This window comes from Heterocephalus glaber, unplaced genomic scaffold, assembly GCF_053883595.1.
Source record: "Heterocephalus glaber isolate CG9 unplaced genomic scaffold, H.glaber_assembly_v1.0 deba00001569, whole genome shotgun sequence".
Lineage (NCBI taxonomy): Eukaryota > Metazoa > Chordata > Mammalia > Rodentia > Bathyergidae > Heterocephalus > Heterocephalus glaber.
This window is the reverse complement of record NW_028258354.1, coordinates 10,136,076-10,155,160: the sequence shown is the minus strand read 5'-3', so window position 1 is coordinate 10,155,160 and position 19,085 is coordinate 10,136,076. Positions and strand designations below refer to the sequence as shown.

General features: G+C 39.2%; 1 protein-coding gene across 9 annotated transcripts in view; it reads right to left on the bottom strand.

Annotated features, from left to right (window-relative positions):
• Positions 1 to 19,085, bottom strand: part of Tbc1d30 (TBC1 domain family member 30) — an 89,879-nt gene that overhangs the window by 28,866 nt on the left and 41,928 nt on the right. For 5 of the 9 annotated variants that reach the window (XM_021241457.2, XM_087192243.1, XM_087192241.1 and 2 more), the window contains 6 exons: positions 13,628 to 13,689; positions 12,936 to 13,001; positions 11,069 to 11,194; positions 8,947 to 9,132; positions 5,134 to 5,302; positions 3,185 to 3,353 (listed from right to left, as the gene is read on the bottom strand). In XM_021241457.2, coding sequence (XP_021097116.2) covers positions 3,185 to 3,353; positions 5,134 to 5,302; positions 8,947 to 9,132; positions 11,069 to 11,194; positions 12,936 to 13,001; positions 13,628 to 13,689 — 778 coding nt within the window. Of the gene's footprint in view, positions 1 to 3,184; positions 3,354 to 5,133; positions 5,303 to 8,946; positions 9,133 to 11,068; positions 11,195 to 12,935; positions 13,002 to 13,627; positions 13,690 to 16,709; positions 16,856 to 16,985; positions 17,366 to 19,085 lie in introns of those variants that run through there. The other 4 variants (XM_013078324.3, XM_087192244.1, XM_004861113.4 and 1 more) reach the window with 4 other exon arrangements.

The window sequence follows — 19,085 nt, the reverse complement described above, 5'->3', positions numbered from 1 at the left end:
ACTGGATAAAGAAAATAAGTTTTTTTTATAAAATGGAGTACTACTGAGCCATAAAAAATGAGAAATTAAACAGACATATATAGCTAAATGGTGCCCATTGAGGCGGTAGTCTTAAGTGAAATAAATAGGACACACAAGTGTAAATACCGAATAGTTTCTCTAATGTGAGAAACTGAAGGTGTAAATAAGGACTAAAAGGTATAATAGATAATGTGAAATAGGAAGAAAAGGGCCAAAGGGGAAGGCAAGTGGGAGGGGTAGGGGAAAGGAAAGAAGGGAATGGAATTAATATGAGAAAAAGAAAAAATGGAAACAAAGTCTTTGTAGATAAGGAGGGATGGAGGGGTTGAAAGGAGGGCAGGGGAAGAGGGAAAAATAAGAACCAAGAGAGATTATGTAAAGATTAGGTAAATTTCCAATGATAAATGTCATTAAATTGTGTACCTAAAAGGTACCGATAAAATAAAATTTTTTTTAAAAGACATGAAAAATTTCACCAAAAGGTACCTGGAGCTAATAAATGAATTCAGCAAGGCGGCAGGATGCAAAATCAACACAAAGGTTGAGTAGCATTCCTACACACTAATAATGAACTCACCGAGAAAGAAATTAAGAAACCAGTATCATTCACAATAGCATCAATTAAATTCTTTGGAGTTAACCTAACAAAGGAAGTAAAAGACCTCTGTAACAAAAACTATAGTGCTGTGAAAAAGGAGAATGAGGAGAACATCAAAAAATGTAAAGGTTTCTCCTATTCCTATGCAGACAGAAACAATATTGTCAAAATGGCCATACTTCCAAAACTGATATACAAATCTAATGCAGTACTAATCAAAATACCAATAGCATTCCTCACAGAACTAGAAAAAATAAACCTAAAATTTATATGGAACCAGAAGAGACCCAGAATAGCAAAAGCAATCCTGGGCAATAAGAGCAAAGCAGGAGGCATCACAATCCCAAATTTCAAGTTATATTACAAAGCTATGGTAATAAAAACAAAGGCACTGGCACAAAAAAAAGTGGCACAACTCACAATAGCTAAATCCTGGAAACAGCCTATACATCCATCAGCAGATGAATGAATAAAGAAAATATACTATTTATATCCAATGGAGTAGTTCTCTGATATAAAGAATAAATTTGATTCATTTGTAGGAAAACAGATGCATCCAGACCATAATATTGAGTGAAATAAATCAGATACACAAGTTTAAATATCACATGATTTCTCTTATGTAAGGAACCCAAAGTACAGTATAAAGAGCAATATAAAAGATAATAGGAAACAGGGAGATAAGATTTTTTGCAAATGTGAAGGAGACCAAGAGTCAAAGAGATAGAGATATAAAAAGAATTAAGATGTGTTATGTACCTGTACTACATCTCTGTAATGAATATAATCATTATGTACTACAAACATGTACTAATAAAATAAAAATTTTAAAAATCTGAAACATTTGAAATCCTGAATTTCATAAAGAGTAACCACTTATTATCAATATATTTGCATAGTTAAGAGCACAGATTCTAGAGTCAGAATGTCTTAGTTCAAAACCACCCATTGTACCTACTAACACATTGGGTAATTCACTGAACTTCTCTGAGCCTCAGTTCTCACATCTGAAAAATGAAGATAACAGTACACACCTCACTGGATGATGGCAAAGAATAAATGAGATAATACACATGGAATACTTGGGACAGTACCTCTCCATTGCAAACACTCAATGAGTACCGGCTTTAACTTGCAGATACCATACTTTTACGTCAACATTGTGACATCCCTGGGACTATCATAAAAGTAAATTCTGATCCTACAGATAACCAATAGGTAGGAAGAAAACCAGCTTTATCTCTTTTTCCTGCCCCATCATCATCAACTAACACACAGGTGACAATCACTGACCCACCACACAGTAGAGTGTTTTACCATTTTAATTCTATAAACTAGTTACCCAATAACCAGAGGAAATACCAAAACTCAAAAAGTTTACAATGCATAGAACAGTTTAGAAATGTGTGACTGTGGGCCGGGGATTTAGCTCAGTGGTTTTGCCACCCACTGCGCAAGCACAAGGACCCAAGTTCGATCCCCAGTACCAAAAAAAAAAAAAAAAAGAAATGTGTGACTGCAGAAGGAGGTAGATATGGGAGACAGTGAAGAGTTAAGTGAATAGTCTCCAAATCCCATACAGATGAACTTATTGGCCTACCCAAACCAGTACACAATAAGGCAAAGGAGATAGCTATGTGGTGTTTAAAAATAATTATACAAAATAATGATTTTTTTAATCCCAAATTGATATTTGGTGGATCTTTCTTTGAAAAAAAATTCAAAATGCTGCAAGTCTCCCAAGAAACCAGTTATCATAAATAAAAAGGCTAATTAGAAAGATTTTGAAACAAAACACTGCCAGTGGTGCATTGGTTTTCTAACATATTGTCCATGGGTACCCACTCCAGTCACTAGGAAAGAAATATTGAAAACTCTGCTTCTCAAGTTACACAAGCATCCTAATGTATCTTCCATTATCCAAAATATACAAAGTAAGGCATAATACATTAGGGATGAGTGGAAATACCTTTTCTCAGCCCTGCCACCAGTAAAGGATGTAAGTAAAATCTATGTTTTGGCAGAACCAGATTTCAACATAGAAGTAATTCTCGATGAAAACGAGTCCACATGTTCTACTCATAATTGTGCACCAAAATTAATAATAACTGTGAACCAAACACTTTGTACAGGTTACCTCAATTTTATCACAGCTCTCAAAGGCAAAACAAGATAAGTACTAAAGATCCATAAATAACACAAATTGTGATATGACTCAACAAATCCACCTGCTTCTCTAGATCTTCCATTTTCTCTTCCACCTGGATACCCCTCTTTCTTCCACACATGTCCAGAGAAATGTCGATGAAGAGGTAATCAGCCAGGATACATATGCCAAGTAGGAAAGGGAGATCCCACAGACCTGAAGAAGTCTGTCCCTTCCCAGACTCCCCCTGCCCCAGAACAAACAGCCAGCTGAGACTTCAGGAGGTTAAAGGAATTCAACAAAGTTCACAACTTTCTCTGTTCCTCACACTTAAACATCGATGCTCTACACTTAAGAGCACAAAAATTGCTTAAGGTTCTCCATATCACAGAACACAGCAGAAGAGAGAAATCACTTACTCTCCCAACTTTGCCCAGATGGCCAGAGACACTCTTAGGATGATTTCTGAACCTTCAAAGAAGACTGAATCCCAGATCTTCAATACTGTGTGATTCGGGAGACATGTCGCAAAGAGAGTCAGAAACCACTGCATGGTGAAGACATTCGTAAGTGGGGGTTCATATCCACCTGAAACAAAACAGCAACAAAGTTTCTTCAGAATTGAGCACCTTTAGGATATACAAATACTCTCTCCTCTTTCAGACTCCCATATCCACCAAAAATGTTATATTTTACTGACTGCTTTCTTCATTCTAATTCCTGGTTCTTTCCTCTTCTTTCTTCCATGTTTCTGGAAGAACATAGGTGTTTTTAATAAAATCTCAGTAACATGAGCTTCACAATTTCTTTATAAAAACTCAGAAATCTTCACCTAAAACTTACTCTGGTTCTACCTATTATGGGGTACTGAATACTAAGGAGAAAGTTTTCCTCACCAAAAACAGAATAAAAAGAAAATATTTTTAGCTTTGTAAAAGCCATCAGCTTTTCAAACAATTTTAAGCATACTTTTATTCAAATGTGGCTAATAAGAATAAAATGTTCATTAGAAATTATCCACCTATTTCTTAAATTACATACATAATTATTACACCACAATGGATTTAAACTCAAAATCACTAACAGAAAGTTAGCTGGAAAATCTGCAATATTTAGATATTTAAAAGCATTAAATATAAAACATTTTGAACTAAATTATACACAGTTTTGAAGAAAGATTTGGGGCCCAGTCCATCATGAAATTTCTAAATTCATTAAAGGCACAACATTCCCTCCCACTTCCTGGGATAAGTGTGCATTTTAATGAAATAAAAAAATTTAGCTTTTTAGACTGATCATCCTTATCAATTATAATCAGTATTTATAATTACTTAAGTGTAAGCAAAAGAGATCTGTTTTCCTGAACTCATTTTCTTCCTTACCTTTGAACAAACATTTGCTCAGAGACTAGAATCTGAGGTTATTCTTCACAGCCAAATACAAGGCATTTGGGAGAAAATGTGTAATTCGGTGAAGTGTGTCTGACTATAGGACAGGTGAGTCTGGTCTACCTGCTAGCATTATGAAATCCATGCAGGTATACAGTTATATGGCACACCAAATTAAAAGACATTATTTAAATGGCTTCAAAGAAATGTTAGAGACACCCAACTGCCTTAAAATTTCCACTGTATTTTAATCAAAGATGAGATCCTCGAAATCTTTTACTATGTTCCCAGATTTTGTTTTGTTTTGTTTTTATTTTATTTTTGGTACTAGGGATCGAACTAGGGAGCTTGCGCTTGCGAAGCAGGCAGCGGAAGCACTGAGCTAAATCTCCGGCCCAGTGTTTCCAGATGTAAGTGAGTGTATGGTCTACAACAGGAACTGGCAACCATGTACAGGAAACAGCAAACTTCTGACCATTCTTTTTGATGTCCAGAGCATAGCCACAGAAGGCATGCAGTAGGTTTATTTACTTAGCCCAGTTACTCTCAGAGCTACTTTTCCATAACCTCAGTGGTTCTGGTAAAGCCACAGTATATGTAACATTGTACCTGCAACTCTGTTATAAAGACCTCATGTACCTACCAGTTTAGAGCAGCTTAACTAGATTGTAATACATGTAAACCATTCTCCTTCTAGAGTACAATATATCCTGTTAGTTGTTGAACTGGTACCAATGGAGTTTTAGGCTCATGACCAATGTCCTTCCCATAACCAGTTAAGAGGTTCAACATGTAGCCTTATATATTAAAATATATATTTTTTCAGTTTTGTTTTTATTCTCTAGAAATCTATTCATTGCACCAAACTCTTACAACAGAAATACCTGGAAATATGTATTTCCATTCAAGTTTAAGCTTATAGAGTGGAATCAGAGAAGCCAAATATTTTCAAAGATATAATAACAATGAATCATCTCTACCTCCACTTTCTTTGTTTGCAGTTCTCTGAAGAATATCCAGGTGCTGAGATAATTCAGGGAGCTTCATTCTCAAGAGATCTCTGAAGACAGCCATATCCACAGACAATGCTCGAAGGTTATTGACAAAATAGCTTTCAGGAAGTACCTTATCAATCAGGTAAATCATAATCTGAAGATAAAGATAAAGAACAAGACTGCTTCATAACAACCGGGATTCCAACATGTCCTAAAGAAAACGAAGGCATTCAAATAAATAAAATACAGTTGGCCAAAGCACAGTATCCTTTAAATATGTCAGTATCGAATGTTTTGGATTTTTCAAAGCTTATCTATACCCTGTGTAAGGAACAGGCAGCATAAATATCTAAGTAACTCAGACCTAAAGTCTGCTGCTATTTAAAATTTCTAGATGGGTTGCCAGACCTGAGTTCACCCTGTAAGTAGCTATGATTACACAACCCTCAGCCTCACTGAAAAGTGAGAAAACACAAGCCTCAGCAGCAGCCAGCAGGGGCCTTAGGATTGGCTCTTGAGTATCAACAGTTTTACAACCTCCATGAGCTGGCCTGTCATAAAACACCCACATTGAGGTAGCCCTTGACATTTACTCCCTATCAACCTGGGTTATTAGTGCACCTGGTGGTGACCTCTTGTCCATTTTCCTCTCCTGGGAGTGTTTTTTAAAATCTGCATTTCTTTCATAAGGTTATCACACAAATTCTTCAAGTTAGTATTTTCATTCTGATTTTTCTACTTGCACGACCTTTTCTAAAAGGTAAAGAATCACTAGAATGACCTAGCAAAACACATATCAGTTCTGTACCTTTATCCTTAGCCTTTTCCCTGTCAGCTGGGACACTCTGTAAACTCCCTTAAATACCAGCTCACTCTGAGAGCACCAGAAAACGAAATTAAGAGCAAAATCATAGGCTGGGAGTGTGGCTCAATGGTAAAGCACTTGCCTAGCATGTATGAAGCCCTAGGTTGAATGGCCAGTACCTCAAAAAAAAAAAAAAAAGAAAGAAAGAAAGAAAAGAAAATCACACCTGGCTCTATATGTTGGTGGAAAAGTAGCTGTCTCACACTTTCTTATTTCCAGGATACTACAAAATTCTATTTTTAAAAAACGTTATCTTCTAGCCCTGCCAAGGACCCATTTTTTTCCCTCATTCTTGACTCATAATTTCTACTTCTAGATAATGCATACAAAAGTATGCAAGGGCAGGCTCTTGAGAAGGCCCTTCTGAGGCCTTTCCTCAAGAGTGATCAGGCCTTTGCCTGTTATGCTAGGATAGGATATACCTGGTCCATGTATCATTGGTTGGAATAAGGAGTTCAGCAACAGGAAGAGGAGGACATTCAGCCCATGTGGAGGGTGGAGGTCCCACGTGGGACAGAGTAGATTCTCAGTAGAGTGCCCTGGTGGGAACCTAGTGCTCCACAGATTGGGAGAAAAGGGATTTATAGGACTATGAAGGCAAACATAAAGGTAATGGTCTATGGATTATATAGTACCAAGAAAAATACTGACCTTTTTATTAAGAAATTATGAGTCCCTCAGAACTACATGAAAGCAAGAAAAATAAATATTTCTTCAATTATCCTAGTAATATAAAATTCTCAGTGTAAAGTCATCTCAAAGTCTAGGGTTAATATATAGAGCCAACTTGCTCACTCTACCCACTACTGAATTTCAAAGGCCAAATCTTACGTCTTAAAAAATAACAAGAAGAAGGATACGTAATGGGAGAGCTTCAAATGTTTAACAAGTAATTAGAAACAAAACAGTTACTAAGGAAAAACAGTAAGTGCAGAGAAGCAGGAACACAGACACCCAATAATTTCCCCAGCACCAGCAGCCTCCTTTGCATATTAAATGTCTAACCACAAGGTTGACACATTCCTAAATGGTGATGATGTATAGTATCTCAATGCATGGTGCTTTTCTCTTGGAGGTAAAATAAAGAATATGCAGTTTCCAAGCTTTACCTATCTTTTTTTTTTTAACCTATCTTTTTGTGGGAATTTTTAGTTTCTCAAGCATCACTGAGTCCTTTCATGATGTGACTGGCACATACATCCCTTTCCCCAAGCTTCCTCATCCTACCTCCTAAGAATCACTCATTTCAGCTTTTCAACAGAACAGTTCCTATTTTAAAGTCATAAAAATGACACCTAGGGGAAAAAAACACTAATGCTGATAGATTGAATAAACAAAATTGCTTCTTAATTTAAAATGTTTTAAAGTCAAGTATTTGATTCGGCACTGCCTTTCTCTCTCCCCAACCCCTATTTGGTGAACAAGTAGCTTCGAAGCTATTTCTTTAAATACATGAATGGGAAAAGTGAGAGGGTGAATACCAATTTAGATCATGTCTGACTGGATTTATTTTTAAATCTATCATGATCTGTATAAAACCAGGAATAATATGTTTATCTTCCATATCACATTAGTTGGTGGTTGAAGTATACTCACTACACTCAGAACTCTGACTTGAACATAAACACCAAGTATTCATCTCATACATCACAAACACTGTAATTAACACCAGCTTAAAGGTTCAAACATGAATTGGCAACCCACACTGCCCTAAGCAAATAAGACCATTTTGCATGGGAAAGGCTTTGTTTCTCATAAAGATTATTTTTGGTAACTGATTGACTCACCTTCAAACCTACAAACTTACATGCTAGTGTTCCATCCTTTTTTTTTTTTTTTTTTTTTTTTGGTACCAGGGATCAAACTCAGGTCCTTGTGCTTGCGCAGCAGGTGGCAAAACCACTGAGCTAAATCCCCGGCCCTAGTGTTCCATCTTAAAGTGGTTCCAGAACTGTTTTTTCATTAATAAAGGTCTGAGGCATCACATATTAAAAAATAATGATATAAGTCACCTCCATAACCTTTCTCCATGCAAACATCTTCTATAGACACTGTCAGACCTCTTCCTCCATACCTTTCCCAAAACATGAAAGAGTAAAGCAACCAAGACAGTCCAACCAGGATTAAATGTTACTAGCGTAAGAGGCAGGTCTACCTCCTGGTAGTCACATCCTTGTATAGTAGGCCATTCCCTTCAAGTATAAACTGGACCTGGTAATCACTTCCAATGAACAGAATATTAAAAAAATCATAGATGTCACTTCTGATATTTGGCTACAAATCTATAACAAACTCTTCTGCCCTGCTTGCTCCCTTTAACTCTCCTGCTCCCTCTGAGAGATTCTAGCCACCAGGTTGTAAGGTGGAAGGGCTTATGTAGCAAAGATCTGAAAGAGGCCTCCAGCCAACAGGCAGTAAAAAGAAAATTGAGATTCTTAGTTCAACAGCCTGTGAGGAATTAAGTCTTCCCAATAACCACATGAAAAAACTTAGCAAATGCTCCCAACTCCAACTGAGGGTTCAGATGAGACCACAACCAATATTTTGAACACAAATATTTTTAATGCCACAGTGAGGTAACCACAAGCAGGCTAAGCTGTACCCAGATATCTGGCTGAAAGAAACTATGAGGTAATACAAGCTTGCTGTTTTAAGCAGCTAAGTTATTAATCAAAAAAAGGATAATTAATACAATTAATATTTAATGTGTTTTAAAAAGCAACTTGACTTACAAGTGAGATTCAAAACACAGTTGGTAGTCACATGATTCTGTCCTTTGACATGGAATTAACTTGGGAGAGATGCTAACACAGGTAATTACAAAGGCACGGAAAACACATTGGAAAGGGGAGAGGCATACAAGTAGAGAATTATGGTTCCTGTTTTTCACTCTAGAAGACGTTCAGTTACCTCCATCAGAGCCAGCTACTCACTTTCAGTGCATCCCCTTCATTGCCCTCCATCACTTCCAGAATTAGTGCGGCCAGGATGTTAAAGCCCTGGCAGTACCCAACATTCTTGTTCCACCGAGCATAGGCCAGCAGCACTCGCTTCAACACAACTCTGTCCTGCTCAGCTTCCTGGCCACAGTAAGAACTACACCCTGTCCGATGAAGGTCCTAAAAAGAAAAGGAAACCATTTTTTAAAATAAACTCTTAATACTCCCTCTAAAAAAACAATACCTCCTGTTGTCCATTCATTTAATACAATTAAAATTAGCAACATGACTTTTAGTAACCATTTTATAACTTTTTACTTTATATACTGGTTTTTTTTCAGCCCTGGGAATTGAATATAGGACCTTGTGTATGCGACATCCCCAGCCTGGATTTTTAGCTTTTAAAATGTATATGTAACTTATACACATGGGCCAAATATTTTTAACTTTTTAGTTTTCTTTTTCCCTACTTTGGTTTCTCTTCAGATCATATAAATCTTTCACTTTTTAGTTTTCTTTTTCCTAATGTTCTTAATATGCTGAGACTTGCACGAAGTTCAGTCAGGCTAATTTTCTACTTAGAGTATTTCCAGAACTAACCCAAAAAGTGTTAATTAACAAAAATTACATAATTTATATAAAATGATAGTATGCTTTATTCATATATGTATACAAGTCATTTCAACAGATATATGATAGATGTTAATATTATTATTTTCTACAAAATATGATATATATACCTTTGTTTTGTTTTTTGAGACAGGATCTTGCTATGTGGTTCAGGCTGCCCTTGAACTCACTATGTAGTCCAGGCTGGCCTCAAACTTGCAGCAATCCTCCTGCCTTAGCCTTCCAAGTGCAGGGATTATAGGCATTGGCCACCAATGCCTGGCTTCAAAATATGGTATATTTTGCTATTAAAACTCTGAATAATATTAAGGAGTAAAATCAAAATAGCAAAAAATGTATCTGCACTATAAAGAGGCAGAAAAATCACTCTGTCCAAATTGTTTTATAAATTTATGTAACAACAGAAACATTTGCTGTGCTTTCACATGTAATGAGGGGAATATCTATAATTACTGAGCAGAGTCTATGATTTTCAGGAGCTGAAGTCATTTTACTTACATAGCATTCACCTCAGTGAGCAGAGATCCTCTTAATAACATGATTATTATAAATGTTCAGTGCTTTAATTCACAAGTCAAACAGAAAGAAAATATTTCAAATATGAAATACTTTCTCTGTAAAACCTAATCTGAAATTCCAAATGAACAACTGAAATGTGGATAATGCAAAGGTTTTAAGAATGCAATGTGAAATGCCATACTTTTTTTTAGCATTTGTCAGAAACAGACCAAGTTAGACTGGAAAGTCGCTCATTTTAGTACTTCCTCCTTTAGAAAGTATATTCAAATATGCAAAACATTAGCCATCTTGTGGCAGCCAAAATTTGGATGAAACAATCTTCCTTTTAAAATCTTAGCTTAGCATCACACTGTAATGCACCCTGAAATAAAAAAGCATGTGCTAAAATAAAGCCTTATGTAAGAGGATTACTCTGTAATCAAATGAAATCTGCATCCTTGGCTTTTACCACCAGTCTCTAAGCAAGTGTAATAATCCAGGTAGGGAAAGCACAGCTGCCTTGAACTCTCAATCGCTTGGTTTAAAATAGATCCATCAGTTAACCTAACTATATAAATTAACAATTAAAAAGTTATCAAAGACCCTAATAAGAGCCAAATGATTCTAAAATAAAATATACTTAGCTTCTCAATGACTGACTATAATGTAAAAACCCAGTTGACAGCACTGACTCAAACTATGTGGAAAAAAAAAAGAGGGGGTATTTCAATCTTCCATGGAGTGAGGAAGATAAATAATCTGAATATAAATGGAATAATTTTCTTACTGGCAACAATTAAAGTTATGAAGACAAGCCATAGGGTTTTCCATTTTAAAAAGCTATTAAATAATGAAATGAGGTGGCAGAAAATATTCAGACATTTAGACCATAACATACTGATCATTTGGCTCTTAAGAGGTGGAGGTGGAAATGGAGGTAGTGGAGGTGGTGGTGGTTAGAACAAGAGGCCAATGTCAGGGGCATTACCTTGACTATCTGAATCCCCATCGAATCATCATCAGGATTACTCCTCTCATTGAAAGTGAAACGCATGGTTTTGTCCCAGTCAATGGCTATACTGTGCAAATAATGATCTGCCAAAGTCAACCAAACCTAAAATATTACATAAAGATTGCTAAAGTAGAATATGTAGCTTCACTTTTATTGGAAAATAGTTATTACATCCAACAAGAAAATGAAACTATTCCTAGACCACATATAGCTTATACATAGAGATCTAAAACAGCCTCCTCAAAATTTGTACTATACTAAATTGTACCCTTTGGGGCTTTTCATCAAGTCTTTCATAAATATTTGTTGAGTTTAGACCGTGTTCCAAGGAACAACCCCAACATTATGAATGCTTCTGAGCCTAAACCAACATTCTTTTCAAATTTTATTTCAGCTCATTGAAATTCTATTCTAGTTGCATTCTTCTTGGCTTTGAATCTCTCTCTCTGTTTGGGCAAGAGCCACCTGGTCACTCATGAGGAATGGGCCTTTTGTCATCATTCAGGCCTCTGCTGTTAAATCATTCCTCCGTCACACACATAAAACTGACAGATGGACTCCCATGATGAATAACTTTTTTCAAAAAAAAAGTCATTGGATATTTTTACTCATTTATCTTACCCAGAAAATCAGTTTGTATAAAATGTATTTCATAATGCTATTTTTATTTTTAGGATCCCTCAATATTTGAATTCTCAGATTTATTTGAACTCCTAGATTTATAAATGAATATGCTAAGAATACTTTCAAGTTTTAGTATTTCAACATAATTTGGCAGAAATAGCATTGACCTCTTACTATATCATTAATATCTCTAACCAGACCTCTAAGCATCAGAATTGTTTTTCTAAATGCCCGCTTAATACCTTCAATTTCGACATCTAATAGGCATCTCAAGCTTAACAGATCTAAAACCATCGTGTAACTCACCAGCACCCTCAACTCTACATAAATATCTATATCCAATCATACACCCCTGCTCCTCTCAACCCTCTCAACAATAACTCTACCTTTCTATCACTCGGGCCAAAATTCTGATGTCATCCTTGACATCCCTCTGACACCTTACATTCAGCCCATTAGAAATTCATGTCAGCTCAACTTTCTGACCCCCTCCATCTCTACCACAACTCTGATCCATCTCACTTAAACTACTGTAAGTCTCCTACTGCTCTCCCTGCTTCTGTCTTGGTCTCTTATATTCTCAAGTCAGCAGCAGCCCAACTCCTACTATAGCCTAGGCCCTACATGACCTGAGCCCCCACATTGCCTCTATGACCCACCTCTCCTATTGCTTTTCCCTGTTGCTCTCTGTGCTCCCCTCCCTGCCCCAACCATCACCACCACCTGCTTCGGCTTCACCATTCCTGAGATGCTCCCACTTGAATGCATTTGCATTGGCTGTTTGCCCTGCCTGGTCAGTCTTCTCCCAGGTAGCTGCATGGATGACTTCTCACCTTCTTCAGGGCCCTACTCACATGTGCCTTTGCTATTTAAAATTCCACCTCCTTACCCCATTCTCTCACACTCGCCTTATTTCTTTCTTTGTTTTATTTTTATCCATAGCATTTATCACCATCTGACATACTTTATATTTTATTCATTGTAAGCTCCTTGAGGACAAAAACTTCTGTCTGCTTTTTTTGTTTCCACTCCTGCATCCCCAGCACCTAGAACAATACCTGGCACAGAATGAATGGATCAATAAATGCTCAGTGCATGCATGAGTGAGGAAGAGAGAAAAATCAAATTACTAATCCTAGAATACATTTCTGACATTCCAGACACTTTAAAGAAGACACAGGTAATCCTTTCCTATTGTAGCCCTATGAAACCACCTTACCTTTCGCCTCCATTCCTTTGGTATCCCTGTTGATAGTCTGGCAACTGCCTTGAGAGCATCATACCACTGGGAACAGAGAAGAAATATCAGAGAATATTGACCTGGATAAACACTTTTCAAACTTTTTCTATCTTGACATCCATGGAATATGATAAAATTAGTACAGCACACTAGGATAAATAATTAAAGCTTCTTTCAGCCAGAAGTTATCAGTCTAGGGGCTGTGACTGCCCCCAAACCCTGCCCATTAAGGACCCTAAAAACATCTGTGACAATACACTACAGTAGTTTGAAAGCTCTGGTTCAAAAACCAAGACATGTATAAGGTGTTCAGAATAACAGAAATTTGGTTTTTAAATGTTTTCACATTTGTACGATTCATGGAAAGTACAAAATTTTTCATAGCAAGTATAAACCTAGGTTACTTGCAGTTTCAAAGGTTATTTTATCTGAAACTGAAAAGCAAAAAATGACTTCTTATGCATATCAAAGTAAACAATATTCTCACTTTAAAAATAAATCTCAGACACAAGCGCAAGGACCCGAGTTCGATCCCCGGTACCAAAAAAAAAATTGTATATATATATATATACATATATATATGTATATATATATATATGTATATGTATATATTTTAGAGTACCCTGCTTTTTCCCCAGAATGAGTGTATTCCAAGCCAAAAATAAAGTTACCTGCTGAAAACCATTTTGACCTAATGATGGCTCAAGAGTGAACTTCAATTTTGTATCAACACCTAAAAGAAAATACATAAGTAGTTATTTATGGAAACTATACCAAATTATACCAAGTAATAAAAGCTTAATTCTACTGATTTGTCACATTTAAAATACATATTTTACTAAATTTTAATCATGTTAAAATGAAAAGTATCTTCTTTTTAAAGTGTCTTATTCAAATAGAAAATACTCCATGTTAAAAGGATGAGGCTATTACATAGGATGATGGTTTCCAGAGTCACAGAGACCTCCATTCAACTTTGGTTCCTAGACATCAAAAACTATTTAACCTGTCTCAGCGTCAACTCTTTTATCTTTAAAATGAGAATGTCTATCAGAGGACTGGTATGGTAACTAATTGTAAATCTCCTAGCATGGTGTAATTAATATTTATGAAACATATGAACAGAATTCTTAACAGAGTTTGTTTTTCTAGGATACTTGCATGGATTAAAACTATTTGTTTTTTGGTACCGGGGATCAAACTCAGGTCCTTGTGCTTGCGCAGCAGGCGGCGAAACCACTGAGCTAAATCCCTGGGCCTAAACTTAATTTTTTTTTCTTTTTTTTTTTTTGGTACCGGGTATCAAACTTGGATCCTTCCACTTTCAAGGCAGGTGGCAGAACCACTGAGCTAAATCCCCAGCCCTGATTAAGACTATTAAAGAAACCTCAGTGGAGTATCAAAAGCTGTAAAATAATATCATGGGACTATGGATATAGTTCAATGTTAGAGTGCTTACCTAGTATGCAGAGGGCCCTGGGTTTGATACCCAGCACAACCAAGAAAGGAAGGACAAGAAGAAAGGAAGAAAGGGAGGAAGGGAAGAAGATGGGGGGAGAGAGAGAGAGGGAGGAAGAAAGAGGAGGTAATTGCCTTTCCTCTTATAATGGAATGATCCATTATAACAATTCTATTTGGATATTTGCATATAATTTTCAATTCTGTCTTGATACACTTATTGAAGACAAAACAGTGTATGTGTTAAATTACAAACAACAAGCTAAAAATACAGTCAAATTCTAATCCCAAGTAATCTTCTTTCATTAGAATCCCAAATCTACAGACTAGAAATAAATAAATGGGAAAGTATATGAACATTGTATTTTAATACTTATATTAAGGCCTTTATTCAGAATTCCATACTAGAATTATGTGCCATTATTGAAGTGAAATTATGACAATTCTTATCCCTGCTTAACTCCTCTAAAAGTTATAATCAAATCTGAAAGTGCTATATATTATTTTTCTTCAACTTCAAAAACCAATGATATTTGAAGTTACTTTTAAAAGACATTGCTTTAAAGTTTTGACATTTGCCAACAACATTCAGTTTTACAAATTGTAAAAATCAAATGATTTTTTTTGCCCCTAAGGAGTTGATTGCAGGTTGGGTATACTGAAAACTTCTCCACAACTCCCAGTGCTTAGAAACAATCTTCAGAGTTTATATAGCAATAATATTTAACTATCATTATATTATTTTTCATTATTATTACAAAGTAGATTGATCTTTTTAAAGACATATATATGGAGTCAACCAACAGGAAAGAGACACATTGATCTGCCCAAGCCTGTGACAGTATTTACATGCTCTTCTTGGAACCCTGGAAGAGAGTGTGAATACTCGCACTGGGACCTAGATTTCTAAAGTCAAGGGATGATAGAGAATCCCAGGCATGCAATCAGTCAACGCCTTGATTTTTCTTTTCAAAACTCCCGGTCAAAACCATACTACGCCTGGTTAGATGACTTTCTTCTCTGATGGAATATTAAGTACCCCACCGATTCTCGTCTCTGTGCGACAATTTAAAAGCAGCCCTGCCCCTAGTGATCAGTGATACAGTGATCCCTAAAAGGCCCTCCCGCTCCAGGTCAAGATTTAAAGTACTGAAACTGTCCTGAGGGTGCTGTCCAGGATCGGGGTGCTGAATTGGGAGCATATAATCCAAGCGTTTGCTTTACTACAACAAAGCAGGAAATTCAGTCTCCCGCCGACGTACTTCTACCACCCTAAAAACAAAAACAAAAACTGCTGGGTTCCCTGTATGTTTGACCAAATACGCTCCTTTGACTTCGGGGGCGGGGGGCCGCACCTGTTCGGCATCACGTTTGCCTGCCAGTGCTGAAACTCAGCTGGGGTTATTTTAGCCAAAACCACAACTATTTTCTCATGATCGAAAATGAGCCAGAGGATTTAAGTGGAAGTGATCATTCGCCGCCTGCATGCAAATCTTACATCAGGTCATTTTCAGCCCTTTTCTTCTAACTGAATAAAGGAGAGGAGAAGGCTTATGTTTCATCTGATAATCACAGCTGTTCCGGATCCAGAAATACAAAACACTGTTAAAGCGGGAAGGAGATTTTTTTTTAAGGGGTGGGGGTGGAAAAAGACGGTGAATAAACACTACAGTCTCTGCAACTAGACACTTCCTTGGGGAGGAAAACAAAGAAACCACGAGGTTCGGAAAGCAGAGACGCGTTCCACCCTCTGGGACTCGGTGCCTGGGCCGATTCTCCCGCAGCTGGGTAACAGCAGGTCCCAGAAGGCGCTGGCGTGCCGGGAGTGGAGACGAGGAACCGCGTGGAGCCCAGCTGGGTCCACTCCAGGGAAAGGTGGGCGCGCAGCACCGGGGCGAATACAGCTGGCTCCATGGGCGGCCACCTCTGGCAGATACCTCTGTGCCCAGGAGGCAGGGCTGGGCACTAACCCCCCCCCCCCCGGGAAGAATGTCAGGCGGCGGGGCTGCCTGGGAGTTCCGCAGCCCGGAGAGGCAGGGATGTGTAAACACCGGCTGGTGGCGGAAAGGGCCTATCCTGGTGCGGCCAGGCGCGCTCCCGGACCCGACTCACAGCACGGGTCTCCTGCCTGCTCTCCACCCCGAGCGCAGACCTGAGGCTCCGAGGAGCTGACCCTGGCACTCGCTTCACAGGGATTCTTAGGAAAACACACATGTGGTCGATTGTTTCTTCTCAGTCGTCGCCCCCCCACCCCACCTCTGGTGCCAAACCTATGCCTTTCTCCGCCCCACACACCTTTCAGGGTCTGGCTTCCTACGAGGCACAATAGGTGGCACGACCTCCGAGGGCTGGGGTAGCCGCCCGCACTTGCCCCCGCGCGAGAGGGGTCCATGGAAGGCAGCAGCCGGGGCCCCGCGCCCCGGGAGGCCGCGGCCCCACTCAGGCCCTGGTTCGCGCCGCGCCCTCCCGAGCCGACCGAGCTCCTCCAGCGCTGAGGCGCGGCCCAGCCTCGGCCAGTCCAGCGCTGGCTCCCGGGCTCCCGGCGCCCCTTCGGCAGCCCTGCGTCCTCACCCGGCTCCAGAGTGCAGAGCAGCCGGGGTGCGGTCCGCGAGATGCAGCTGCGCTTCTTGAGGACATTGCTCAGGATGGTGCCCACGCCGCCGCCGCCGCCGCCGCCGCCGCCGCCTTGCCGCTTCAGACATCTCCCCCCGCGCTTCAGGGAACCGGTCAGCTTGTCCTGCCGCATCCGAGGGCGACCCGGGCTTCGGTCCCCGCTGACCCGCGGGCGGAGTGGCTTTGCGCGCAGGACTCTGCGCGTCCGGGCAGGCGAGGGTCCCCGCGGCGCAGCAAGAGCTCACACGGCTCTCGGGGATCGCGGGGGCCAGCGAGGCACCGCGGGAGCCGCCGAGCTTGGGGAGGCGGGCGGGCATCTGCAGTGCGGAGCCTGCACAGCTGAGGCGGGAGAGGGCTTGGGGCGGGGAGGGAGGGCGAGAGCCAGCCAGCGCGGAAAGGGAGGCGGCGCTCCCGCCCCCGAGCCCGAGCCCGGCCTCGCAGCGAGCAGGCGGGGCGCCCGGGCCGGCAGCCCCAGAGCCCGGAGTCTGCAGACCCCGGAAACAGAGGCCAAGATCTCCGCGTCTGTCCCGTGAGAGAGGCTGGAGGGGCCTCCAAAGAGCGCGAGCCTCGAGTTACAGATCACCTCAGCAGAGCAGCCTCGGGTGTGACTACAGCGCGGCCTAAAAGCTGGCAGATGGCGATGCACAAGCTTCATCTCAAACTGCGTTAAACTTGCCTCGCTGCCTGGGGAGGCGTGGAGGGCATGTTAAAGAGACCTTTTTTTTTTAATGGTTGTTTCCCTTGGGGGGGGGAATATATTTCTTGAAAAGTGTTCCCGTTTTAAAAACAAGTGTTTCCTCATCTCTCCAGAACTTCAATAGTTCTGAACTAGTATTAATCATCACTACTGTTTTTTAAAAAGCCATTCTTAAACTACAATGGAGTATTTATCATAAAAATGAATGAGTGGGGGAAGGTGTGGGGGATATAAACATATTTGCATTTGCTAATCTTGAGAAAAAGAAACAGTGGTTAATAAACCCTAAACTAAATTTTTTAAACATGGGGATGAAACTGCTAGAAGAAAACATAGGGGAAACACTTGAAAGCATCCATAGACACAGGCAAAGTAGAATTTCAATAGCTCAAGAAATAGAATCAAAAAAAAAAAGGACATCATATTAAAAAGTTTCTTCGAAAAAAAATTTAAAACTAAAAAAGTTTCTTCGAAAAAAAATATATATAGTGAAAAAAATTCTGGGCCAGGGATTTAACTCAATGGTTTCGCCGCCTGCTGCGCAAGCACAAGGATCCGAGTTCGATCCCTGGTACCAAAATATATATATAGAGAGAGAGAGAGAGAGAGAGAGAGAGAGAGAGAGAGAGAGAGAGAGAGAGAGAGAGTAAAAAAATATATATATAGTAAAAAGTAAAAAAATATATATATATAGTAAAAAGTTTCTTCGCAGTAAGAGAAACAACCAACAGAGTGAAGAGACAGCCTAAAGAATAGGAGAAAATCTTTGCCTGTTACTCTTCCAATGGAGGATTAATATCTAAAATATATAAAGAACTGGAGAAACATAACACCAAAAAAAAAATCAAGTCACTAATCAATAAATGGGCAAATGAACTGAACACTTCTTAAAAGAAATAAACAGCCAATAAGTATACCAAAAAAATGTTCAGTATCTTTAGCCATTAAGAAAATGGAAATCAAAACTACATTGAGATTCCACTTGTCAGAATGGCTATCCTCAAGAATACAAAAAAAAAAAAAAAAAAAAAATATATATATATATATATATATATATATACATACATACATACATATATATATGGGCTGAGGATTTAGCTCAGTGGTTCCGCTGCCTGCCTCCCAAGCACAAGGTCCCAAGTTTGATCCCTGGTACCAAAAAAAGAATACAAAAAAAACACTTGGCAAAGGTGCAGGGAAAGTCCGGTGTGGTGGCACATGCCTGTGATCCCAGCACTTGGGAGGCTGAGGGGGAGGATCACTGAGTTTGAAGCCAGCAGAGGCTACATAGTGAGTTCAAGGCCAATCTGAACTACATAATGAGATCCTGTCTCCAAAAAAATGTAGGAAAAAATGAACCC